General features: G+C 40.1%; 1 protein-coding gene across 1 annotated transcript in view; it reads right to left on the bottom strand.

Annotated features, from left to right (window-relative positions):
* LOC127580014 (dynein axonemal heavy chain 17-like) overlaps window positions 1–27236 on the bottom strand; it is a 251034-nt gene that overhangs the window by 154893 nt on the left and 68905 nt on the right. Inside the window, 8 exon segments of the mRNA XM_052033141.1 lie at window positions 116–463; window positions 1209–1331; window positions 2519–2767; window positions 4828–4980; window positions 5378–5464; window positions 7715–7831; window positions 21816–22038; window positions 24801–24970. Coding sequence (XP_051889101.1) covers window positions 116–463; window positions 1209–1331; window positions 2519–2767; window positions 4828–4980; window positions 5378–5464; window positions 7715–7831; window positions 21816–22038; window positions 24801–24970 — 1470 coding nt within the window.

The following is a 27236-nucleotide window of genomic DNA, read 5'->3' on the forward strand; positions in this document are numbered from 1 at the left end:
CAATGCTTCTTTTGCTTATTCCTTCACTTCAATGTAACCTTGGGTAGGAAATGATATGGCAAAGAATAACCAAGGATTTCAATGAAGCATGATTTTATCCATAAAGACAACTTACTTTAAAATCACTATCAATGGCCTCAAAACGCTTGGAATCCTCAGGCAGCTGAGTACGGATGTCTTCAGAACCAATAAAAATACTCTCAAGGTGCACCCAAGTTCTCTGTACTTCAAACCAGATGCCAATGACAGAGTCTGCAGTGGACAACTTATTCTGCCAGCTGGAGACCTGTTTAAGGAAATATGCAATGAATTTAGATGATATCAGGTTCTGTAACTGAACTTGATTGTCCTCCAATGTCTCTACAAGATCGTCATTTCCTTTCAACAACATAATTCCTGTCCGGGGATGATGTTCATGTTCGAATTCCATGATGCTCCAAATGTTATCCAGCTGATTCAACACCTGTAAAATAGAGAACTCACTTGAGTAAATAATTTACAATTTAATTAACTGATCTTTCTACTTCCATTTTTGCCCAATTTTCCTTCAAATATACACAAATAATAACTTCAATGGGCACAGTGCAAGTAGTAAGATAGCAATAAGATGTGAGGAATCTTGTTTTTCTTCCTTATTTTCTATCAGTGCCACGGTAGGACTTGCACCAGGACCCACTGAAAACCAAAAGGAAAGGGAGAACAAAGATAGATGGAAGCTATTCCATCATGGGATCCAAATTATTCAAATATAAGGAAAGGTCATCAAGCCTCAATTATAGAGATTTACTGAAGCTGGTGTGGAATCTTGCTGCAGTAGGTTTTGGCAGTGACCACTGTGTTAAGTAGTTTTTAAAGTTGCCAGTAGCATGGCATTTTTTATTTTGTGACTGTTTCATCTTGGCTCCCTTTTGTTAGCCTTCAAACAGAGCCTGGTAACTTAATTGTATCTTGACCAAAAACTTTTTTTTACAGAATATTAAATTACAAAGATAAAATTTATGTATGTACAATCCCACTGTAAAACTTCTCATACTCGGTGTGCACTTCAACGGTTAAGGGCATAGGCTAACAGGTTCTGTGAATTTTTACACAGTGCAAATTTCTACACGTCTATCCTTTACCGTTCGGCTAGTATGACAATTGAAATTTGAAAGTTACAAGTATTCCTGTTTATCTCTTTTTTAAAAAAAAAGAAGTGAATCCAATACCTTCTCCATTCCAGACTCTTTCACAGACTTGTCTACAATATTGCGCACTTCATCTTCAAAGTTGTGTAACTGCAGACTCAATAAGTCCGCAAGAGTTGTTTCCTCTGACATTACAAAATTGACCTGCGAGAACAATGAAATGAAGTAAACTATAATTTCCTAATTTCTCCACACGTTTATAATCAGTCTTCTCTCCCTTACAAAAATGAATTTCCTCCTTTCTTTAAGTCATGCAACTGCAAGTACTCTCATCCAAACATTCAGGCAAAGATTGTGAATGTCAGTGGCTTCTGGCTTTTGTGACTCATCACAGTTGATCCCTTCAACACACTTTTTCAATCAGGCTCCAGAAGTGGGAACCATGGAAGACTTCCTCATCTTAGTCTACTGTGCTTAAAATATAATCAACAATTGCATTCTGTAATATCAGTCGAGATCACCTTATACATCATAGCTTGGAACTTCTGGTGCAATATGGCTTAACAACATATTGACGTCAAAAATTCCAAGAAATGGACAGATCATGTTTCATCCATATGGAGAATGGAAGCAAGATTATGAACTGGATGCTGCCTCTGCCAAGGTTCTAACTTGTTCAAAATACATGAGTCTGTGCAAGTAATACATCCCTTTTACGTGTGGTGCAGGCATGATTACAAACTGCAAACTGATTTCTCAGATGGCTTTAAATTAGTAAAGAATTCTTTAAAATAATAGAGAAATAAGAAATATGTATAGATAAAAAATATGTATATAACAAATACAAGAAATACTAGGATCTGTTGGGCAGGTACAGGCTGAAACAATGGGTCTACCAGGTCAGGAGGTGGAAGTTAACAACAGTGTTGCTGTTGTTGTTGGCAAACCAACACTTTGTCTTGCACAACATTGTGTAGAGCTCAATGGCTTGGTAACAGAGAGTGAGACAAGTATTCACATATGGGGAACTCAAGCATACCAGTCTGAAAAATAATTCTTTTAAGTTTTGAGTACCTCTACTCAGACAGTTTTTGCTATCTTGTTCTGCAATTACTTTGTTCAATATCATCTATAGAATCAAACGTAATGATGGCCACTGCAGTGCACACTTGAGCCTAAAAGATACCTCTGAGCAAGTTGGTGAAAACACCCCCTTTGTGAGAATAAAAAAATAAGTGAGAAAAAAAAAATAAGGCATAAACATGCAGGACTGCCACACAACACATCCAATTGCCCCAATCAATTCTGAGTGTATATTATTATTGTTTGTAACATGCATTTTATAAGTTTTTGTCTTTTGTTGAATGTTACAAAATTTTCCTCTTTAGTACCTTAGTTGCCTGCATGAGTTGTTGCCAGTGACGATCTCTTATAGCTGGGTTCTGCAACTCACTTACAGCTTTCAGTGAAGTCATTGTGTTCTTAATTAAATTGTCTAATCCAGAATAAACATCCCATGCCCTTATCTCTTTATCCATTGTTCTTATGTCTTTAACAAATTTCTTGCAATCTGAATCCATATTCTCCACACTAATGCTTTTCCACTTGGTTGTCTTCCAATCATCAATTGTTAAACTGACCTGCAAATTGTAGACCATTTGAAATAAATTAGAAATATGTTGTTCTTTTCAGATGAGGAAGATCTTCTTTCTTCTACACAGTAGGAGAAAGCCAAGGATCAAAAATAGTGATCATTCATAAATGCCTCTGAAATACAACTATTTTATACTTCTCTTTTAAATAATCATTTGATTAAGCCCTCCTGTGGGATAAATTCTAAGCTCTTTATAACAGACCTGATCTTATGGTTAATGGCAAAGTAATGCAACCTGTAGTTTGAAGTTTACTATTGATTCACAGGTGTCCATGGAGAGAGCGAGAGGGAGAGAGCGAGAGGGAGAGAGTGAGCAAGCAAACAAGCTGCTGACTTTATCAGCATATTTTCTGGGCAAGGAGAAGCAGCAATGTGCCCCATAGACCCTATAAACAATTCTAGAAGCAAAGGATAATGGATGACAGATGTGTTTTTGCAACTGGAAGAATGCCCCACAGGGGTTCCACAAAGCACAATACTTACAACTTATTAATGATCCAGATTTAAATGTTGAGGGCATGACAAAGAGTATTGCAGATAATCCAAAAATTGGTTGTGTGATTGACACCAAGGAAAAAAGCTTTAGACTGCATGGGATCATTAGCTGTGTAGAAAATTGGTAAATGGAATTCAATCTGAAGAAATAGGAAGTTAACCATTTGGGAGTGTGCAACAAGTGAGGCAACACACACCAAATGGGAGGATACTTAGTGTTGTGAAGTATTAAAGGGATCACAGATTGTATTTGTACATACCCTTAAAAGTTCAAAAAAACAAACTCTTAAAAGGTAAATAAGGTGGTAGATAAAGAAAACAGAATGTTTTCCTTTATTAGTTGATGTACAGAGTATAAGAGCATGGAAATTATTCTGGAACTGTATGCAAAATTTGTCAGATCACAACTTGAGAAAGACATACAGTTCTGGTTACCATTTTACAGGAATGATATGGTCATACTAAGGAAGGTGCAGTTGGGGTTAACAAGGATGTTACCAGGACTAGAAAAGTTTAGCCATGAAAAGAGTGGACAACTTGACGTTCTTAAGTTCTTTTCTTTGGAATGGAGGGGGGTGGGGGAAGGTGGACTGAGAGAAAGTATAATTAAGGTGTGAGGCCTCAATAGAGTAAACAGAAAGGACTTATTCCTTTAGCAGGGAGTCAAAAACCAAAAGTCATAGTTTAAAAATAATTGATAGAGAGATAATGAGGAACCATTTTTACATCCAGAAGAGGTGGAAGAGATGAAAGCTCTCATCACATTAAAAGAGTCCTCGGTTATGTCCGAGAAGAACCATAACTTATGGGTTTATGGGTTTACATACCTCGTACTCAAAAGTGGGAATAGGCTAACCAGCATTAACCAGCACAGATGTGATAGGCAAAATTGTCTTTGTCGTGTCATAAATTTTCTATGATTCTGTGAAGGTTGAAAGGGGATTTGACAGAGACGTACAAGATCATGGCCGGTTAAGATAGAATAAAGTGAAGCTTTTCCCTTTAGCAAATAGTTCAAGTACCGGGACGCAGGTTGAAATTTTTTTGGGCTAAAGGTATAAGGACACATTTTTTTATGCAGAGTGAATATGATCTAGAATTCACTACCTGTAAGGGTGATGGAAACAGAATTAATCAGGGCTTTCCAAAGTTAATTAGGTAGGTACTTGAGGGAAAAGATAAGTAGGGCTTGAAGGAAATGGCACAGGAAAAGAACATTTTTATATTAATTTTCAGCATTTGGGTATTGCTGGTATGTTCACCATTTAATGCCCATCCTTAATTGCTCTTGGCAAGATGGTGATGAGCCACTATGACAAGATAACACCCCATCACTTGAACTTACTTTAACAAGCATAGATCCAGAAACATGAATTGTGCACACGTCGATATATTGCCTCAACTACCTCTTGGCTGAAACACTCACAAAAAATTCTTCCCCCACTTGACTAATTTCAAAATATGAATCTATTTTAAAGAAATCGTAAATGGTAATAGTCAATCCACTGATTAAAATTGTAAATCTTAAGACAAATGATACATAAGCCTTACAAGAATAGCCATATCCCACAGATCCTTCAACAATACTATTTCTCTGCGGCAAGCTTTCAGCTGTTTGCAATCAGGAACTAAAACTTCAAATAGAGCAGCTGATTGTGACAGTGTTTGCAATTCATCTTCCATAGCAAGAATTTTCCTTTGAGCCTATAAAGAAATTTGGAAAAATATTTTAGTATTTTTAATGACAACTTGTACATTTGCTAGAGTATTTCATTGAACAGAATCAACAAGAAAATAAACAAAGGGTACAAACCAATTGGGAAAGGTAAAACAAAGAATGGCAGCACAGGAACAATAACACATAGAAGATGACAATTTCAAGGTAAGTTTTGAAAACTGAGATGGAGAAGGAAGCAGTAGTGGGAAAGATAACTTCAATAATTAGAAACTTAGAGCTGATAAAGCAATCATGAATGGATGAGAAGAGAACAAGCTTCAACGTTGAGTTCAATATTTTCAGACAATGACTCTGCTATTATTGAGGAAGAATGCTCTGATACAGAACAATTTCAAGCTAACTGACAAAAATGGAAATCATTACCTTATCCAAAGCCCTATATGGGTTTGGATTGTCGTACTTGAAAGGAGCCTTTAATTTAAATTTTTGTCTAAAACCATGTTGGTTAATCTGCAGAAAAAAGATAGGAAGGGAAATCATTACTCAAGTGGATTCTACTCTCATATCTTAACAGTCAATTAAGGCAATCCCAAATCATAGATTTAAATACCAAAATGTTCCCCTCATTCCTATTAATATTTCATAATTTCAGCAGATAAATGGCACACAGAACAATTAAGCCAGAGCTGAATTCAGTAGTGATCGATAACAAGATTAATTTTCTCTCCACAACAGAAGATGCAAACGAAGTAAGACAAAACAATATTTTGACTATAGACATGTACGTTCTAAATAGATAGCCTGAAACTATTTTTTCTGGCAGCGAGTAGATCAAAGAGCATAATCTCCAGTTTAGGGCTAGATCATTCAAGGGTGATATCAGAGAGCACTTCATTGCATAAAGTGGAATGGACATCTGGTACTCTCTCCCCCCAAAATTTGGAGAAACTGGGTCACTTGAAAATTTAACAGCTAAAACTAGTAAGACTTTTGGTGTGTAAGTGTATCAAGAGTTACAAAACCAAGGCAGAAAGATATAGCTGAGACGAAAACTAATTGAATGATGAGAAAGGCTGGAACAGTTGAATGGCCTACCCTAGAGGCATAGTCTTAAGTTGCAAGGGTGAAAGTTTAAAGGAGATTTACAAGGCAAGGCTTTTTTTTAAACAAAGAGAGTGGTAGGTGCCTGGAATGCGATACCAGGGGAGTTGGTGGAAGCAGATCTGATAGCAACGGTTAAGAAGCATTTAGACAGACACATAAACATGTCGGGATTGCAGGAATTTAGAACACATGCAGGCAACGTGTAGTTTAAATTGGCATCACGTTCAGCAGAGACATTGTGTGCTGAAGGGCCTGTGCCTGGGCTGTACTGTTTTACATTTAACTAAGAACACCAGACCCGTAACACAATATTCTAGATGCAGTTTCACCAGGGCCTTACGTAATTGGAGCATGACATACCTAATTGTTTGATGTACCTGCATTTTAGCTACCAGTAATTTGTAGACAAGTGATGCACAGCTCAAGTGACCTAAGTTCAATTCTGGCCTCAGGTAGCAGTGTGTGGAGTTTACACATTTTCCCTACGGCCGCATGGATTTCTCCCAGGTGCTCCAAATTCTCTTAACATCCAAACAAAATGCTAGTAGGTTAATTGGCCCCAGTATAGGTAGGTGGAATGAGAAAAAGAGCGTAGTTAATGGGTATATGAGAAAGAATAAGTTACAGTGAAACATGGAGAATTGGTAGAGTCTCCTTCTATGTTATAAGAAAATATGAGAATCTGAGTCTCCCAGTTCCTTCTGGACACTAACTCTTTGCAATTTTCTATCATTTTAAAACTGCATGTGCTATTTCTACCAAAGTGGATGACTCCACATTATATTCCATATGCCATGTCCTTGCCCATTCATTTAACTTGCTATATCCCAATAAAGCCTTTCTGCTTCCTACCCAAGGCCCATATTGTCACTCATCAGCAAACTTGGATACATTACTCTTGATCCAATCTGCAAATTACTGATATGGGATTGTGAACAACCAATGCCCCAGCAACAATCCCTGCAGTATACCATTCATCACATACTCCCAACTCAAAAATTTCTATTCTCTGTTTTCTGTCCATTAACCAATCCCCAATTCATGACTGGATATTTCCTCCAATATTGTGCATTCTAATTTAGTTTACGTTAATATTCTTGTTTGGCACCTTATTGGACGCCTTCTGAAAGTTCAAATATACCACATCAACTTGCATGCCCTAATCCATTCTGGTTATCATCGGCAAAATACAAATAGACTTGTCAAACATCTTTTCCCTTTCATAAATCTACACTCGTTATTTGATGTGATCTGCCACCACTTCCTTCATAATAGACTCCAGCATTTTCCCTATTACCAATCACTTATCCATCAAAGCCTGTTTGGGATTTAACATGCAACAGGTGCAAAGAAGGGCTTTCTTTGGAGGTGAGAAAGAGGAAGAGTTCCTAGCCTTCCCACCTTATTTTCTTCCATCTTTTCCAGAATGATGTCTGGATCGAGCAGTGCTCAAATAAACATGTTTTGCACTTGTGTCGCTTCACAACTGAATACCCAGGGCATGAAGACTGCAAGGATAAATCCTTAATCTTTTTCAGTGTCCCCATTAAGATTAATAAGATATTTTGTTGATATATTGGAAAACGAACATCACTTTAATAGCAGTAAATATTAGTTTGATGATAGTGGCAAAATTCCTTTTTAGGCAAGTCTTACCTCAAATCGTAAGCATTTCCTTCTAATGACATTAACTTCATTGGCTTGTAAAGGTGACACAGCATGCTTACAAATAACAGAAATTTTCTTTGTATTGTTCCATTGTTCTGGAAGATCCTAAATATAAGATATCAGAAATATATTTCTACTATTAAATAACATATCATCAATGTCACATCACTTCCTTTGAAAACAACTTAGGGGCTTGAATGGAAAGCAGAGATGCATCAAATTAGATTCATGGAGACACAGAGTCATAGCGTCATAAAGCACATAAACAAGACCTTCACCTGCCATGTCCACGCCGACCATTGTACTGATCTGTGCTGGTTCCAATTACCTCCATTTGGTCTGTAGAATTCAATGCCTTACCGATTGAAGTGCTTATCTCAATGCTTCTGAAATGCTGTGCCTCCACCATCTCCTCAGGCAGGCAGTGCATTCCAGAAGTATGTTGAATTTAACTGTACATCTTGAATTTTCATTTTGCTGAACCCATTTCTTTTTAATTCATTTTTAATTGGACATGTGTCAGTACTCCTGTATTTTTGGGTAGAGAGCTCCAGGAATTAAACACAGCAATGATGAAGAAAAAGTGAAATATTGCCAAGTTACAGCTGTGAGGATCTTAAGGGATAGTTTGCAAGTGGTTGTGTTCCCATTTACCTTTCTCCCTTATGTTTGTTTCTAGCATTCCCTTAACTTTTCAGAAAACATATCAGAAGCCACATATAATCTAACTCACATTGGGAAAACTGAAGCCATTGACTTTAGTTCCGACAACAAACTGTGTGTTTTAGACACTAATTTCATCCCTCACCCTGACAAAATATCAAAGCCTGAACCAGGTCAGTCATAACTTCAAGATCATCTTTGAACCTTTAATAAATTTCTGATTTCATCTCTCAACCATTACCTACCATCTAGTGCCATCATTATTTCATTCTGAAGCTGTCTCGTGTTATCTACTTTTGAAACCCTATCCATACCTTTGTTACCTCTCAATAATTCCAGTGCTCTTTTAATTAGGCTTCTCATTTACTGCCCTCCATCTATATGAGCTTATTCAAAACTGTACCATCCTTGCCCTAATTCATACCATGTCCCAATCGTCTCTTTCCCTATTCTCACTGATCTACATTATCTCTTGTTTAATTTGATCTAAAATTTTTTCACGTTTGTTTTCAAATCCTATGTCTGCAGGTAGTGTGTTCAGCTGCATCTCCTCTCAGACCGTGTGGCCGTAGCACACAGGTGGTAGAAAGTGTCATAGAAGTTTTAGGGAGATAGTCACACCAAAAGTTCAGCCAGCTAGGTGAGTGACCACCAGGAGGGGCAGGCCAGTAGTGCAGGAGTTTCCTGTGGTTGTTTCCATCTCAAACAAGTATACCATTTTGGTTACCTTTGGGGGGGGTTGGGGGGAGGGGGGAGTAAGCCTCTCAGGTGACAATGGCACAACTGGCTCTGTTGCACAGCAAAGAAGGGGAAATCGAGGCAAGGGACAGTATTAGGGGGCTCTTTAGTCAGGGCACAGAGAGACATTTCTGTGGCTGTGAATGAGACTCCAGGATGGTCTGTTGCTTCCCTGGTGCAAGGGGCAAGGAAGCTTCTGAGTGAGCACAGGACATTCTGAAAGGGGAGGATGATGAGACAGAAGTCGTGGTCCATATTAGAATTAATGATATTGGCAGGAAGACAAATGAGGTCCTACAAAGAGAATTTAGGGAGTTAAGTGGAAAGTTAAAATACAGGACCTCTAGGGTTGTCATCTTAGGATTACTCCCTGTGCCACGTGTGAGCGAGGCAAGAAGTAGGGACATCATGCAGTTAAATGTGTGACTAAGAAGCTGGCGCAGGAGAGAGGGCTTCAGGTACATGGATCATTGGGCTCTCTTCCAGGGCAGATGGGACCTGTACAAGAAGGACTGGTTGTCCTAAGCTCAAGGGAGCACCAATATCCTTGCAGGGAGGTTTGCTAGTGCAACACGGCAGGGTTTAAACTAGCATGGTAGGGAGGTGGAACCAGAGCAACAGGTCAGTAGGTGAAGGGATTCAGGGGAAGATAGAGGTTAGGACAAGTAAGCTTGATTGGAAAGCCAGACAGGGCCAGTCAAATGAACACATGGGACTGATGGGCTGAAGCATGTTTATTTCAATACACGGAGTATAATGGGTAAGGCCGATGAACTTAGAGTCTGGATCAGTGCATGGAACAATGCTGTTGTGACTTGGTTGAGAGGGAGACAGGACTAGCACCTCAATATTCCAAGTTATCAATGTTTCAGACATGACAGAGAGGGATGTAAAAGAGGTGGAGGAATTGCATTACTAATCAGAGAGAATGTCTCAGCTGCACTCAGGGAGGACATACTGTGGAGGGCTGATCAATTGAAGCAATACAGGTAGAGATCAAAAATAAGAGATGCAGTCATTCTTATAGGGCTATACAACAGACCACACAATAGCCACCGGGAGATGGAGGAACAGAAATGTAGGCAGATTATGGAAAGTTGTAAAAGCAACAGGGTTGTCATAGTGTAAGTTCCCCAATATTGACTGGAACTTCCTCTGTGCAAGAAGCTTAGATGAGGCAGAATTTGTTAGGTGCATCCAAGAGGATTTCATAATACAATATGTAGATAATCCAAATAGAGGAGAGGCCATACTAGACCTTGTATTGGGAAACAAGCCTAGCGAGGTGGAGTTTCAGTGGAAGAGCCCTTTGGGAACAGTGATCACAACTCCTTAAATTTTAAGATAATTATGAATAAGGATAAGTCCAAACCTTGGGAGAAAGTGCTAAATTGGCAGAAGGCAAATTACAACATTATTAGGCAGGAGCTAGGGAGAGTAGATTGGGAGCAGCTGTTATTTGGCAGGTTGGAGTCATTTAAAAGGCCAACTGATCAGAATTCGGCATGTTCCAGTAAGGAGAAAGATAAGCATAGTAAGATTTGGAAAACTTGGATGACAAGAGATATTGTAAACTTAGTCAGAAAGGAAAAGAAAGCATACGCAAGGTTTAGGAAATTGAAATCAGACAGGGCCCTGAAGGAATATTTGCATCCGCCCTGGCCGCAGGAGTGGTACCAGAGGACTGGAGGATGGAAAATGTTCTTCCCTTGTTCAAGAAAGGTAATAGGCATAATCCTGGGAATTATAGACCAGTGAGCTTACATCAGTGGTGGGCAAGCTATTGGAGAGGATCCTTAGGGAGAGGATTTACAAGCATTTGGTTCTTTGAGGAGGTGACAAAACAAATTGATGAAGGTGGAGCGGTGGGTGTGGTGTATATGGACTTTAGTAAGGCATTTGACAAGGTTCTCTATGGTAGGTTCATCCAGAAAGTCATGAGGCACGGGATCCATGGAGTCTTGGTTGCCTGGACTTGGAATTGCCACGCAAATTGATAGGATGGTTAAAGTGGCATATGGTGTGCTGGCCTTCATTAGTCGGGGATTGAGTTCAAGAGCCATGAGGTAATGTTGCAGCTCTATAAAACTCTGGTTAGACCACAGTTGGAGTATTGAGTTCAGTTCTGGTCACCTCATTATAGGAAGGATGTGGAAGCTTTAGAGAGGGTGCAGAGGAGATTTACCAGGATGCTGCCTGGATTAGAGAACGTCTTATGAGGAAACATTGAGCGAGCTGGGGCTTTTCTCTTTGGAGCGACACAGGACGTGAGGTGACTTGATAGGGGTGTACAAGATTATGAGGGGCAATGACAGAGTGGACAGCCAGCAACTCTGTTTTCCCCCAGGGCGGCAATGGCCAATACCAAAGGATATCCGTTTAAGGTCAGAGAAGGAAAGTTTAGGAGAGATGTCAGAGGTAGGTTTTTTTTGGGTTTTGTTTTTACACACAGAGAGTGGTGGGTGCCTGGAACACACTGCTGGGGATGGTGGTGGATGCTGATACAACAGGGAAATTTAAAAGTCTCTTAGATAGACACATAGATGTACAAAAAATGGAAGGTTATGGCTGTGTAGGAGAGAAGAGTTAGGTTGATCAAGAAGCAGGTGTTTATTTTGGTCGGCACAACATCCTGGGCCAAAGGGCCCGTACTGTGCTGTACTGTTCTATGTGTACTAATATAAAGAAAGCAGGAAAGAACTCAGGGAATCGAGAGGGCCAAAAGGGGTCATGAAAAGGGGCGAGTAGGAGTAAGGAAAATCCAAAGGCTATTTATATATACATTAAAAAAAGAAGTGGGTAATCAGGGAGAGGAGAATCATTCAAGGATAAAGGAGGGAATTTATGCCTGGAGCTAGAGGATGTGGGCGAGGTACTAAATGAGTACTTCGCATTGGTGTTCACCAAGGAATAGGACATGGAGGATAGCGAGATCAGTTTGGGGAATGCTAATAATCTAAGGCATGTTGAGATGAAGAAGGTGGTGGTGTTAGGTTTATTGAAGAACATTAAGGAAGATAATTCCTGAGGGCCTGATAGAATTTATTCCAGGTTATTGAGAGAGACAAGTGATGAAATTGCTGCAGCCTTGACAAAGATCTTTGTATCCTCTCCAGTCACAGGCAATGTCTCACAAGACTGGAGAGTAGCCAATGTTGTTCCTTTGTTTAAGAAGAGCAATAAGGATAATCCAGGAAATTATAGGCCGATGAGCCTCATATCAGTGGCAGGGAAGATTTTGATGAGGATTCTTCGAGATAGGATTTACTCACATTTGGAAAAGCATAAGCTTATTAGGGATAGTCAGTATAGTTTTGTGCAGGGCAGGTCATGTCTTACAAATTTGACTGATTTTTTTGAGGAGATGATGAAAGTGATTGAAAAGGTAGGGCCATGGATGTTGTCTATGTGAACTTTAGTAAGACATTTGACAAGGTAGGCTGATCTAGAAGATTAAGATGCATGGGATCTATGGCGACTTGGTAGATAGGATTCAAAATTGGCTTGGCCACAGAAGACAGAGGATAGTGGTAGAGGGGTGTTGTTCTGACTGGAGATCTGTGACCAGTAGTGTTCTGCAGGGATCAGTGCTGGGACCTCTGTTGTTTGTGATACATGACTTGGATGAAAATGTAGCTGGGCTGATTACTAAATTTGAAGATGACACAAAAATTGGTGGAGTTGTGGATAATGAAGTAGGTTGTCAAAGAATACAGTGGGATACAGATCAGTTGCAGATATAGGTGGAGAAATGGCAGATGGAGTTAAATCCGGGCACTTTAGGTGGTCAAATATAAGAGCCAAGTATACAGTAAATGGCAGGACCCTTTGGAGCCTTGATGTATAGAGGGATCTTGGGATGCACGTCTATAGCTGCCTGAAAGTGGCAACACAAGTACTTAGGGTGATAAGGAATGCGTAGAACATACTTGCCCTCATCAGTCAGGGTGCTGAGTATAAAAGTTGGCAAGTCATGTTGCAGCTGTATAAAACTTTGGTTAGGCCACATTTGGAGAGGGTGCGGGAGGTGTTCACCAGGATGTTCCTGGATTAGAGAGAATTAGCTATCTGGAGAGGTTGGACAAACTTGAATTGTTTTCTCTGAAGCATCGGAGGCTAAGGGAAGACCTGATAGAGATTCATAAAATTATGAGAGGCATAGATAGGGTAGATAGTCAGATGTCAAAAGATAGTGATGTTTAAGAGGCATTTGGACAGACACATAAACATGCAGGGAATGGAAGAATATGGACCATGAGCAAATAGATAGGTTTATCTTAATTTGGTATCATGCTTGACACAGACATCATGGGCCAAAGGGACTGTTCCTGTGCTGTACTGTTTAATGTTCAGTCCTTCCAAGGGGCTTAGCCTTCCCTATTACTGTAACCTCCACCAACTCTCCAAACTTTGAAAGTCATTATGCTCTCCAACTTTTGGATTCTTAGGTAACCCCTATTTTAGTCACTCATCCATTCCCAAATGTACTTTAATCTGCCTGGACCCCAAGTTCAATGTATACCTTATTAAGTCCTTTCATAGTTCTGAAGACCTCAATCAGGTCATCTCTCAGTCTTCTCTTTTCTGTAGAAAGGAACCCATCATTTTTTGCCCTTCATGATTATTGCAAATTAGCACTTTTGATATTATTAGTACAAATGTCCTTTGCAATTTCTCCAATGCTCCTCTCTCCTGTTTATAATAATTTGGGCTCCCAATTACACTGAGCAAATCTGTGGGAATACCTTTTCAAGAAGGAAGAGACACAAGCCAATCCAAACCCTCCCATGTAAAAATATCAGCAGGTGCTGACATGATATTTTGGGAAATGGGTAATTACTTTTTTTTAAAATTCACCCTGTCCCCATTCCTTCCAATTCTCACCACTTATCAGGTGGTAAATACTGAGCAAGATAACTTTGTTACTTTGGTTCACACAGTACATGATCTTTATTTCCAGTACTTTGTGTTTTTTTTAAATTTATCATGCTCCTATTTGATCTGCCTTGATATCAATTAACATTTTAATGACCTGTAGGGAAGACCTATACAAGGAGGACGGATTGCACTTCAACTGGAGGGGAACCAATATCCTGGCTGGGAGGTTCACTAGTGCTACTTGGGAGGGTTTAAACTAGTATGGCAGGAGGATGGGAACCAGAGACAGGGTCAGAAAGTAGAGGTATTGAGAGGAAGGTAGATGCCAGGGCCAGTAAAAACAGCAGGAGCAAAGTAATAGACATGGTGGGATGCACAATTTGAAGTGTGTGTATTTGAATGCTAGGAGTATTATGGGTAAGGGTGATGAACTTAGAGCATGGATCAGTACGTGAACTATGATGTTGTGGCCATAACAGAGACTTGGTTGAGAGAGGGACACGAATGGGTGCTTAATGTTCCAGGATTTCGATGTTTTAGAGAAGATACAAAGGGGTGGGGCGGGGGTGTGGAGTTGCACTACTAGTCAGGGACAATATCACAGCTGCACTCAGAGGGGAAATAATGGAGGGCTCGTCCACTGAGTCTATATGGGTAGAACTCAAAAAATAAGAAAGGTGCAATCACTCTGATGGGATTATACTACAGACCCTCCAATAGCCACTGGGACATTGAGGAACAGATATTCAGGCTGATAAGGGAAAGGTGTAAAACTAATAGGGTTGTTGTTGTGGGGGACTTCAACTTCCCTAATATGAACTGGGACCTCCTTAGTCTAAGGGGTTCAGATGGGGCAGAATTTGTTAGGTGTATCCAGCAGGGTTTTTTAAATCAATATGTGGATGGTCCAATGAGAGGAGGGGCAATACTGGACCTGGTATTGGGTAACAAACCTGGCCAGGTGACCGACCTTTCAGTGGGAGAACAGTCAGGAAACAGTGACCACAACTCCTTGAGTTTTAAGATAGCTACAGATAATGATAAGTATGGACCTTGCGGGAGAGTATTAAATTGGAGCAGGGCAATTTATGAAAGCATTAGGCAGGAACTAGGGAGAATTAATTAGGAACAGCTGTTTTTGGGCAAGTCCAGATCCGACATGTGGAGGGTGTTTAAAGACCAACTGCACAGAGTACAAGACAGGTATGTTCCAGTAAGAAGGACGGACAAGGATGGCAAGGTAAGAGAACTTTGGATGTCGAGAGAGGTGGTGAATTTAGTCAAGAAGAAAAAGGAAAATTATGTAAAGTTTAGGAAGCTAGGATCAAACAGAGCACTTAAGGATTATAAAGAAGCCAGAAAGGAACTCAAGAAGGGAATTAAGAAAGCCAGGAGGGGCCACGAAAAGTCCTTGGCAAGTAGGATTAAAGAGAATACCAAGGCATTCTATACATACATCAAGAGCAAGAGGATAACTAGGGAGAGGGTAGGACCACTCAAGGATAAAGAAGGGAACATCTGCTTGGAAGCGGAGGATGTGGGTGAGGTCCTTAATGAGTACTTTGAATCAGTATTTACCAAGGAGAAGAATGTGGAGGATAGGGAGATCAGTGTGGAGCATGCTAATATGCTCGGGCATTTCAAGATAAAGTAGGAGCTAGTGTTGGGTCTCTAAAAGAGCATTAAGGTGGATAAGTCCCCAGGGGCTGATGAGATATACTCCAGGTTATTGAAAGAGGTACGAGATGAAATTGCTGGGGCCTTGACCAATATCTTAGTGTCCTCTCTAGCCACAGGCGAGGTCCCGGAGGACTGGCGAGTAGCTATTGTTATTTCATTATTCAAGAAGGGAAACAGGGATAATGCTGATAACTACAGTCCGGTGAGTCTCACGCCAGTGGTAGAGAAGTTATTGGAGAGGATTCTAAGGGATTGGATTTATGAGCATTTGAAAAATCATTGCCTAATTAGGGACAGTCAGCATGGCTTTGTGCAGGGCAAGTTGTGCCTTACCGACTTGATTGAGTTTGCTGACGAGCTGACGAGGGTGATTGATGAAGGTTGAAGGTAGAGCTGTGGATGTTGTCTATGTGAATTTTAGTAAGGCATTTGACAAAATCCCTCATGGGAGGCTCACCCAGAAGATTAAGATGTATAGGATCCACGGTGAGTTGGCCATTTGGATTCAGAACTGGCTTTCCCGTAGAAGACAGAGGGTAGTGGTCGATGGGACTTATTCTAGCTGGACGTCTGTGACTAGTAGTGTTCCTCAGGGATCTGAACTGGGACCTCTGCTGTTTGTGATGTATATAGATGACCTAGATGAAAATGTACATGAGTGGGTTAGTAAGTTTGCAAATGATATGAAGATTGGTGGCAAGACCCTTAACAGTGTTGATGAGCAGAGGGATCTTGGGGTCCAAGTTCATAGCTCCCTGAAAGTGGCTACACAGGTTGACAGGGTGGTAAAGAAGGCATGTGGCATGCTTGCCTTCATTAGTCGAAGCACTAAATTCAAGAATCAGGAAGTTATGCTACAGTTTTATAAAACTTCAGTTAGGCCGCATCTGGAGTATTGCATTCGGTTCTGGTTGCCCTTTTACAGGAAGGATGTCGAGGCTTTGGAGAGGGTGCAGAAGGAGGTTTACCAAGATGCTGCCTGGATTAGAGAGCATATGCTATGATGATAGGTTGGACAGACTTGGGTTGTTCTCTCTAGAGCGGCGGAGGCCGAGGGGAGATCTGATAGAGGTTTATAAGATTATGAGAAGACATAGACAGAGCAGAAAGTCAGTATCTTTTCCCCAGGATTGAAATGTCCAATATATCAGAGGGCATGCATTTAAGGTGATAGGGGGTAAGTTCAAAGGAGATGTGTGGGGCAAGTTTTTTTTTTAAACACAGAATGGTGGGTGCCTGGAATGTGCTGCCTGGGGTGGTGGTGGAGGCAAATACCATGGGGGCATTCAAGAAGCTCTTAGATAGGCACATGAATGTGAGGGAAATAGTAGGATATGGACATTGTGTAGGCAGAAGGGGTAAGTTTAGTTGGGCATTTCATTACTAATTTAATTGAATCGGCACAACATTATGGGCCGAAGGGCCTGTTCCTGTGCTGTACTGTTCTATGTTCTATGTATTTTATAAAGAGAGCATTTATATATTATTATTAAGGAGAAACAATGGTTCATTGTGTCTGTGGGATTATGTTAAATTATCAGATGCCTATTTTAATTATCTACTGTGAAAATTAATATCAGGCAGCTAATAAAATGAATGCCATCCTGTCAATTTCCATGAAAAATTACCAAAATATGTTAATCAGACCAGAGATTTGCATCCTGGCTTTCTGCAGAAATTTCTGATCTCAACATGACAGCAATGGAATTTAAATTCAGTTAGTAATTTGGAATTTCAAAAATTCCTCTGTAGTGATAAACAAAAAAATACTGTATTGTTATTTCCTAATGTCCTGCAGGGAAGGAAATCTGTCCTAACCCAGAGTTACCTGGTAATGTCAGACCTACAGAATGTGGTTGACTCTAAAATGGCCTAGCAAAGCAGTAGGCAAATAGAGATGGGCAATAAATGCTGGCCCTACCAGTGATGCTCACACAATTTGCATCTTTATGACATCTGACCTTAAGTACAAGAGACACAAATATTTTACATACAAATTTGGATAAAGATATGTGGTTTATATTTTCTATTGAATAAATGCATTTGAATAACAAAAAAGTATTTGGAAGTTCTGACATGCATCTCACAATCACAAAAAAAAAACATTTTATTCAATGTTGTCTCTGCTAAGTTGACTATTAGCCTCTTAATCCTGTACTTTAAAACTGTTCAATTAAAAAAATGCTGCATTAGAAATTACCGTCAGTGACGAGCTAACCACACCTGCTCCAAATTCTTTTGAAATAAATAAGATCTAACATTTAAAAATTCTCCTAGTATTTTGCAGAAAATTCAAGGATTTTCCATTGCTAGGACTTCTTTCTGCTTCACTAAATCCAATAAATGTGGTAGAAAAAGCTAACTGCATTCACTTAATAGAGAAAGAAAATATTAGTTGGCCAAGTCATGGCCCCAGGCTTGACCAAAACTGTTGCTGTCATAACTCTTTTAAAACTTTAAGAACTTTAAAAACTTAAAAGCTTTTGAAAACATTATTACAGACAAAAAGTACTTGAATAAGTTAAAAACACTGAAAAACTAAAAAAAAACACAAAACACTTTTAAATGTGTCAAGACAATTATAAACACCTATAAATATCACGATAAAATCTAAAGTAAGTCATCAGACATTTCAAAGAGTTTTTTCAATAGCCTGGTTAGATGTCTTTTTAAAGCACCAAATTTCTATCTGGAGCTTTTCCATCGAAAAAAAAAATTGGAGAATACTCCTTGCACTTCCTCAGACCTGGCACAGAATTCACTGGCAAGTTAGCAACACAGATTTTGAGCAATCAGCCCAATTTCTTACTCCCTCTCTCACCCGAATCCAGTATCAGGCCTCAAACTGATCAAAGAGACACATTGCTGACAGCAACTTCCATTTCTGCTTTTGCAAACATTTGCAAAGAAATCCAAGTTCCTGCCTATTTTCTGTAGTAATGACAGTGAAATTGTACAGGATCCAGGCCAATTTTTTTGCTGTTTATATATGCAACATGACATTTCCTAAATAGAATGTCATAGAGCATACAAATAACAGTAAATTACAATATTCCCATGTGGAATAAAAGCTCAGTGACATTCTCGATGAAGTCTCCAAGTGAAATATCTTCCAAAGAATATTAGGAGGATTAATTTCTCCACTCCTCTCATCTATTCCAACCTCATCCCCTCTGAACGCACTGCCCTCCAGTCCCTCTGCACCAATCCTAATCTCATTATCAAACCCGCAGACAAGGGTGGTGGTATTGTAGTCTGGCAAACTGACCTTTACGTTGCCGAGACCAGACGTCAACTCTCAGACACCTCCTTTTACTTATCTCTCAACCTGGACCCCACCAAGGAGCATCAGGCCATTGTCTCCCGCACTATCACTGACCTCATTGCCTCCAGAGACCTCCCTTCTACAGCCTCCAACCTCATAGTTCCCCTACCCTGCACTGCCCGTTTCTACCTCCTACCCAAGATTCACAAACCCAACTGCCCTGGTAGACCCATTGTTTCTGCCTGCTCCTACCCCATTGAACTTGTGTCCTCATATCTTGACTCCATTTTGTCCCCCTTGGTTCAGTCCCTTCCTACCTATGTCCAGGACACTTCGCATGCTCTCCATCAATTCAATGACTTCCAGTTCCCCAGCCCTGACCGCCTCATTTTCACCATGGATGTTGATTCTCTGAACACTTCCATCCCCATCAGGAAGTCCTTGAGGGTCTCCATTTCTTTCTCGATAACAGACCCAACCAGTTCCCCTTCACCACCACCCTCTTCCATATGGCAGAACTGGTACTCATCCTTAACAACTTTTCTTTTGGCTCCTCCCACTTTCTCCAAGCGAAAGGTGTAGCCATGGGCACTCACATGGGCCCCAGCCATGCCTGCCTCTTTGTCGGCTATGTTGAATAGTCCATGTTCCAAGCCTACACCGGTAACACCCTCCAACTCTTTCTCTGGTACACTGACGACTGCAGTGGGGCTGCTTCCTGCACCCGTGCTGAGCTTGTCAGTCTTATCAACTTTGCCTCCAACTTCCACCCGGCCCTCAGATTCACTTGGTCCATCTCCAACACCTCTCTCCCCTTTCTGGATCTCTGTCCCCATCTCTGGAGACAGATTAACCATAGACATCTTCTACAAACCCACTGAGTCCCACAGATACCTTGACTACCTCTTCCCACTCTGTCACTTGTAAGGATGTCATCCCCTTCTCCCAGTTCCTCCGCCTCCACTGCATCTGTTCCCATGATGAGGCTTTCCATTCTAAGACATCAGAGATGTCCTCCTTTTTCAGTAAACGGGGCTTCCTTTCCATCATCATCAGTGCTGCCCTTACCTGCATCTCCATTTCCTGCACGTCTGCCCTCACCCCCTCCCCCCACTGACATAACAGGGGCAGGGCTCCCCCCATCCTCACATACCACCCCACAAGCCTTCGTATCCAACGCATCATTCTCCGCAACTTCCGCCACCTCCAATGGGATCCTACCACCAGGCATATCTCTCTCACCCTCTCTCTCCACTTTCCGAAGGGACCACACTCTCCACGACTCCTTTGTCCACTCGTCCCTCCCAACTGATAACCCCCTGGCACTCATGCCTGCAACCACACCGATTGCTACACCTGTCCCCACACCTCTTCCCTCACCACCATTCAGGGTCCTAAACAATCATTCCAGGTGAGGCAGCGCTTCACCTGTGAGTCCAAGGGTGTCATTTATTGTATCCGGTGCTCCCAGTGCGGCCTCCAGTACATCTGTGAGACCCGATGCATATAGGGTGACCACTTCGTCGAGGACCTTCACTCTATCCGCCGCAACAGCCAGGACCTCTCGGCAGCCACCCACTTCAATTCCACATCCCATTCCCATACTAACATGTCTATCCATGGCCTCCTCTACTGCCACGTTGAGGCCAGGCACAGGTTGGAGGAACAACACCTCATATTCCACCTTGGGAGTCTCCAACCTGATGGCCTCAACATCGATTTCTCTAACTTCCGGTAACCCCACCACACCCCCCCCCCCCCACCCACACCCCCCCCCCCCCACCCACACACACCCCCCACCCATACCCCCCGCCACTCCTTTGTCTTCCCTTAACCCTATGGCTCCCTTCCCCGCCTTGATGACCTGTCCATCTCCTCTCCTCCCCTCCCCCCTCCTTTATTCCATGGTCCACTGGCTTCTCCTACCGGATTCCTTCTTCAGCCCTTGGCCTCTTCTACCGATCACCTCTCAGTTTATTACATCTTCTCCCCCTCCCACTACCTTCCCCCCTCACCTGGACTCACCTATCACCTGAAATCACCTATCTGCTGCCCGCGTGTACTCCTCCCCCTCCCCCCACCTTCTTATTCTGGCTTCTGCCCTCTTCCTTTCCGGTCCTGATGAAGGGTCTCAGCCCAAAACGCTGACTGTTTATTTCCTTCCATGAATGCTGCCTGACCTGCTGAGTTCCTTCAGCACTGTTTGTGTATTGCTTCAGATTTCAGCATCTGCAGAATTTCTTGTGTCTCGGATTAATTTCTAACATGGTTTTCCCATATTTTCTTACAACATAGTAGGAGATTATTTGGCCCAAAGTCTATGCCAGCTCTCTGAGCAATTCTATTCAACTAATTCCCACGCACCTTATTCTCTCTCTAACACACATTAACTCCTTTGATTTTCTGAACACCCATCTACTCTAGGGTAGTTTACAGTAGTCAATTAAGCTATCAAACAAGAATATCTTTGGAATATGGGAGAAAACTGGATCAAAGAGAAAACATGTAAACTTTATACAAGCCTGGGTTGCTGGAGCTGTGCCATTGTGCTGACCATAAATCTTACTCTTATACTGACACAGGAACAGGCTTTTGGGTCTTTGTTGGTTCCCAAGGGGGGCAATGCTATTATTCCTAATTCCCCTCTCCTTATTTCCCTCGACCCCTGCCACTTGGTCTCTCTCACACATGCCATCAACTCCCCTTTGATTCTTTTTACAATTAACCAACACTATGGGGTAATTTACAGTAGCCAATTAATCTACAGGCACATTATAATGATGATATTGTTAGGAATGCTATTGAGTTAATTTATGAACAAATGTCAAAAGGTATACATTTATAAATCAAAGGTTTACTTCTTACATGCAACTGTGTGTGAACTTCCTCTGGCATTTCCACATCATAGGTCTTCAACAGTTCAATTGTTTGCTTCAAAGGTTCAAACATGTTATCTGTGGTCACTTGTCTCTCTTTTACTTTTCTTAGGTATCCCATAACTTGTATTAGGGCCTTCAAATCCCCTTCCTTCACTGTTTTTGATAGTTCAGCATTTGTCTCCTTGATAAAAGCCTCCAAAGTATTCAAACTGGAAAACCAAAGAGGCTTGAATTAGTTTCATCATCAGAATAGTATTCACCTTTGATTTTATAAACTAGCTACAAAATTAAAACAAAGATAATCTAATTCAGTTACAATTGGGAATTATAGTATTGGTTCTTTTGAATGTCCTTTTCAGTGAATGAAAGGAAAGGTAGTTTGCAAAATGTACAGTACATTCTTTAACTGTTAAACATAGAACCTGTAGCGCAGTTCATCAAGTGAAGAGAAATAATAAACAAAACCTCCTGGACTGTCCAGGAACAATTCACTATCTGTTAGAATGAGACATCATGTACTGGCAGTCCCTTTATGGTTTCATTTTTTCTGAGTGCTTCAGGAGAGCCATAAATCATAATTCCAGAAATGTCTGACCTTTGATATTACAAAGTAACCATAACATTTAAACAGTAGATCTCACTTTTCACAAGGATTTTATGTAATATTACTAATGCTACGACAATGTAAAAATGGTTAACTTTATTTTTCCTTCTAGGGAGCTTCCTCAATAAATTTCGCCATCATAGGCAACATTAACAGAATACACACTAGAATGAGATCTCCATTTACTTATTGACTGCAGTTATTTAAATACCATGAAGCTATTTGAAGTGCAATTCTATGCAGTGTGTTGCACAAGGTTACAGATGTATCCTCAAAATAATGAGAACTAACTGAAGATTTCAAAGAACCTTGGGAATCAGCAGGTGGTTGGTTATCTTAGACATGACTAAATCAGGCAGTTATAATGGAAGGTTTATACAAAATGTTTGGGACTTTTGAAAAGCAGCCAGAGGCACTGGAAGGAAGTAGAAATACATGAACTTTTATTAAGCCTGATATTCAGATAGTCCTTAAAAGCAAAACAGACTATGGACCAGATAAAATGATACATACAATATCAAATTCTCTTCAGAGAGAGAGCATATCAGGGACAACCAACGTGACTTCCAGAAAATATGGTTTGCACTATACTACTTTGATTGAAGTTTATAAGCATTCATCAGGTTACTGGATTAGGATACTGAGGAAATGATTGCCACCTGCACCTGTACTAAGGTATGTGTAAGAGTAGGGACTGATCAGGATGTTCAAATATTGCAAGCAGATTCAGAAATGCTGGTAGACAAGTCCATGTTTGGAGAATAATTTCAGGGTAGAACAATGTGCTCTTTACACATGGCTAACTTAAATATTAGGCATACATGCATCTGGCAAATAAAAGAATAAAAACTAGCAGTGAAGGAATTGTCTTGGATGATCAAGCTTATTGAATACTTTGAAGTCATGAAACCTGTAGTCAAGATTAATACAGTAAATATATTTGGATTTTCAAAAACTTTTTGATAAGGTACCCAGCTGTGATATCCCTAATTTATCACACTATGATGAAAGATCAACTAAAATGTTAACATTGTTTCTCTCACCATAGATTCAACCTCATGTGCTATTTTCAGCATTTTCTGTTGTATATTTTATATTTTCAGCATTTGCAATTTATTTTATCTTTGTACTGGGAAGAGGGGTAGCAGGTTAACGAGATGGGAATCTACAGATGCAAGAAGTAAGAAGCTAAGCCTGGTCTGCATGGGCAGAATCTCAAAAAAATAAAACTTTGCAAAGTTATCAGCCAATTCCAAGAACCTCCTTTTATTGCATGCAGTCAGAAACTCTTCTATCTATTTAAGGTGATCCAGGCAACAGTAGCTTGTTCTAAATCTCTACATTCTCAAAGTATAAAAATAGGAATCTTGAAGCCACATGGTCAGTGGACCCTATTATAAATAAACAAGAACAGTGAACACTTGTTGATCTAACATTCTCTTTCACACAGAGTGGCAAAAAGGAAGAGTGATCCTGTCGTGGGTTTGTAGCAGGAATTTGAAGGAAGCAACTCTGTTCAACTTGCATGTTGTAAATTTTTACTAATTCTGTTCAAGCAACTGGTATTCTGCAAAATAGGGGAGGAAATTCATATCCAATGTCTGGAATTGAAAATTATATCATTTTTGTGAACATAGCATTAACTTGTCCCTGATTTGGTATCAATCTCACTTAACAGCTAAAAGGGATGGTTTGTATTAAAAATGGAGATTCTGATGTGGATGTATTTTGATGGTGTATTATTCTACATTTCTTCTTGAAATCAAAGATCATTCTACCAGTTCTGTGGGTTTTGAGATGACTAATGAGGCCAGTGTGCAAACTGTATCCGAATGCTTCTACCAGCCTAATCTTTTTATTTCACTTTAATGTTTCTAAATATTTATGTATTTTTATTAACACCCTTTAATTTTAGTAACTTTAATTTTTTTTACATTACTTACTTCAATATTAATAGTCTTGAAATGTCTCTGAATGGTAAATATATTTAAAATCTATTAAAAATCCCTTATAGCTTTTAGTACCAGTAAAAATGAGGACAGAGCTTTGCTAGCTGTCAAACCTTTCAGGGTTGGTCTCCTCACTGTACCACTGGAGTCCCTAATGCCATTGAATCCTCACTGCTAAAACCTTGGGTGATGAAGGTGAGGATACAAGGGAGTCCTAACGGAACAATTCTTGATAGGAGAACAAGACCAGTAAGTCCTGGCCCATTAAAAATTGTTAATTTATCCTCAGTTGTTTTCAGTGCCATAATTAGTACAAATTACTTATACTTAAATAAGATTTAATACAACATATACAAATGAAACACATAATTAACACTACCGAACTATCCACAATGTTAAATTTGATACATGTTATTACCTGTTGGTTACGTGGTCGATAAGGTATTGTTTGAACAAAAGACTCCAGTGTTTTATGAGGTTTAGAAGCGCCTGCCTGAAAGGTCTGCAATCAATTTTAAACCAGGGAGCTATTAACTTTACAGTCTCAAACTTTAATACCTCTTCATATAATACCTCGTAGGAGTCAATCTAAAGAAGATAGTGAATACATGTATTCATAAACATCTTTCTACAGATATTATGTACATTAGAAAATTTTAATTAAATACGCTGATTTAAAGTAAATACTATATTTTAAATAATACATGGTCTACAAATTGGATCATTCTTGGGTGTTTTGAGCTGTAATTTGTTCAACATTATAATTTGAATCCCATTGCTTATCAATTGGAATCACTCAGTTTTATACGAATGATATAGCATGCTGAGAAAATACATCAATCCTTTTGTACCTGTGACCTTATATTCAGCTACATTTATGCACCTGCTGCATTGCTTGATTGAACACCAGGAAGAATCTATGAAATTGCTATTTAAAAAAGATCCTTCGTTAACTACAGGTTTATCAGGGACTGGGTTTGAGAAGAGTTTGTTGTTCAGGCTGAGGAGTGGAAGTTGTAAATTTGCTTCGATATTCTTGTGAAAAATAGGGTGTTTAGTTTTAACCCCATGAGCAGGAAAAGAGTTGCCAACAATCCCAAATGAGACTTCTCTTATTTCACCGGATATTTGTCTGAATGAGATTGGCACAGTACAGCCTATTTCTCTTATCATTTTCCAAATCCAAGCACACAAAGTATAAACGTTGAGTTCTAGGCCAAGAAAGAACAAATGACGATTTGTGTAATCAGCAAAGAGCAATGCAAGATGTCCAGTGACTTCAAAAATCATTGAAATTTATCTTGCATCTGAGAGATTCTTCTAAGATAGACTTCTGTGAAATACTGGGGGGGATCTTTCAAGGCAAAGCACAGCTCCCACACAGAGTAACTTGGAAGGGTCTACTTAATTTAGCAGAGGGGTCCAAAACTAGAGGATATTCAACAAGCCTCTCACAGAGATATTCACAGCCAGCTACGCCATTTCCCCTAAAAAGCCAGCTGTCAAAGCCTCACATCTGATGTTGCTGTGTCAGGAAAACAAGCACTGGAGATGCAAAAGGAAAATGGGTGAGAATGGATAGTGAAAGGGAGATGAAAGGAGTGAAGGAGGGGTAGGGAGGGGAAGGGGGGAAAGGAGGTCAAGAAGGGAATGAACAAATTGAACTGAACAACAAAAAAAAGACAGTCACACTTCTCAGAGTGCACTATATACCCCCAAACTGTCATAGGGAGATGAAAGTTCAAATACATAAATTTCTGAGAAGAATTAAACAACAAAGCTGTAATAGTAGAGAATTTTAACTAGCCTAACTTTAACTAGGACAACAAATAAACAGTGAAGAAGAAGCAGAATTCTTTCCTGTCACTTCATATTAAGTTTCTACATGGTCTTAAATTATGTTTTTTTCACCTTGAGCTTTGCTGTAGAGTACATGGGAAAATTATATGGGACCAAAGATAACAGGCTGCACAAAAATCAAATCTGTTTTGGAAATTTGCAATATGAACATCAGAGCTTCCTTGTAGGTGCATCAGTTTGATGGGTGTGTGTCAATAATGTATCTATATCCATGTATCAGTTCACACCTCTTCACTTCCAGCCTTTGTCCATTGCTGGCACCCATTATCAGTGGGAACATTGGTTAAGGTTTACAGTTATTTAGCTTTATGTTATGATTGGAAGAGTGTAAAGTACATGCTCAAAAATGAAGATGCTTTCCCTTGAGCACATGTACAAATTCATTAGTACAGTGTATAATGCTAAGGGCAAAAGCCAAAGAGTTTTTTTTCCATTTATTCATTATTCAAGATCTGAGTTTGCTGGCAGAGCTAGCACATATTGCATATCCCTAATTGTTCTTGAGAGATTGGTGGTAGACTACTGCATTCCTTCTGGTTCTGGGACTTTAATCCAGTGGAGATGATGAAAGCCTTGACTAGCTAGATGTAGGAAAGATGTTTCCCCTGAATGAGGAGTCTAGGACCAGGAGGCAAAGTTTCAGTCTTAAAGGTAGGCCATTTAGCACTCAGAAGAGGAGAAATTTCTTCACATTGAGAGTGGCAAGATTTTTAAATTCTTATCCTGGAGGATTGTGGAAGCCATAAATGATGAATTTCTGGACATTGGGGAAGTCAAAGATTTTGGGCAAAGTGGAAGAATATAATGGTCAGATAAAAGATCAATCATAATCTTAATGAATGGCAAAATGGGCTTGAGGGGCTGGATGGCCTACTCTTGCTCCTTTTTCTTATGTCCCTATGTTCCTGAAATACATTCAAGAAAGCTTTTTTTTTAAAATCACTTTGCTGCAAGCCCGACAAGACAGGGATTGTTTCGTGTCTTCGTCTTGGTA

This window comes from Pristis pectinata, chromosome 18, assembly GCF_009764475.1.
Source record: "Pristis pectinata isolate sPriPec2 chromosome 18, sPriPec2.1.pri, whole genome shotgun sequence".
Lineage (NCBI taxonomy): Eukaryota > Metazoa > Chordata > Chondrichthyes > Rhinopristiformes > Pristidae > Pristis > Pristis pectinata.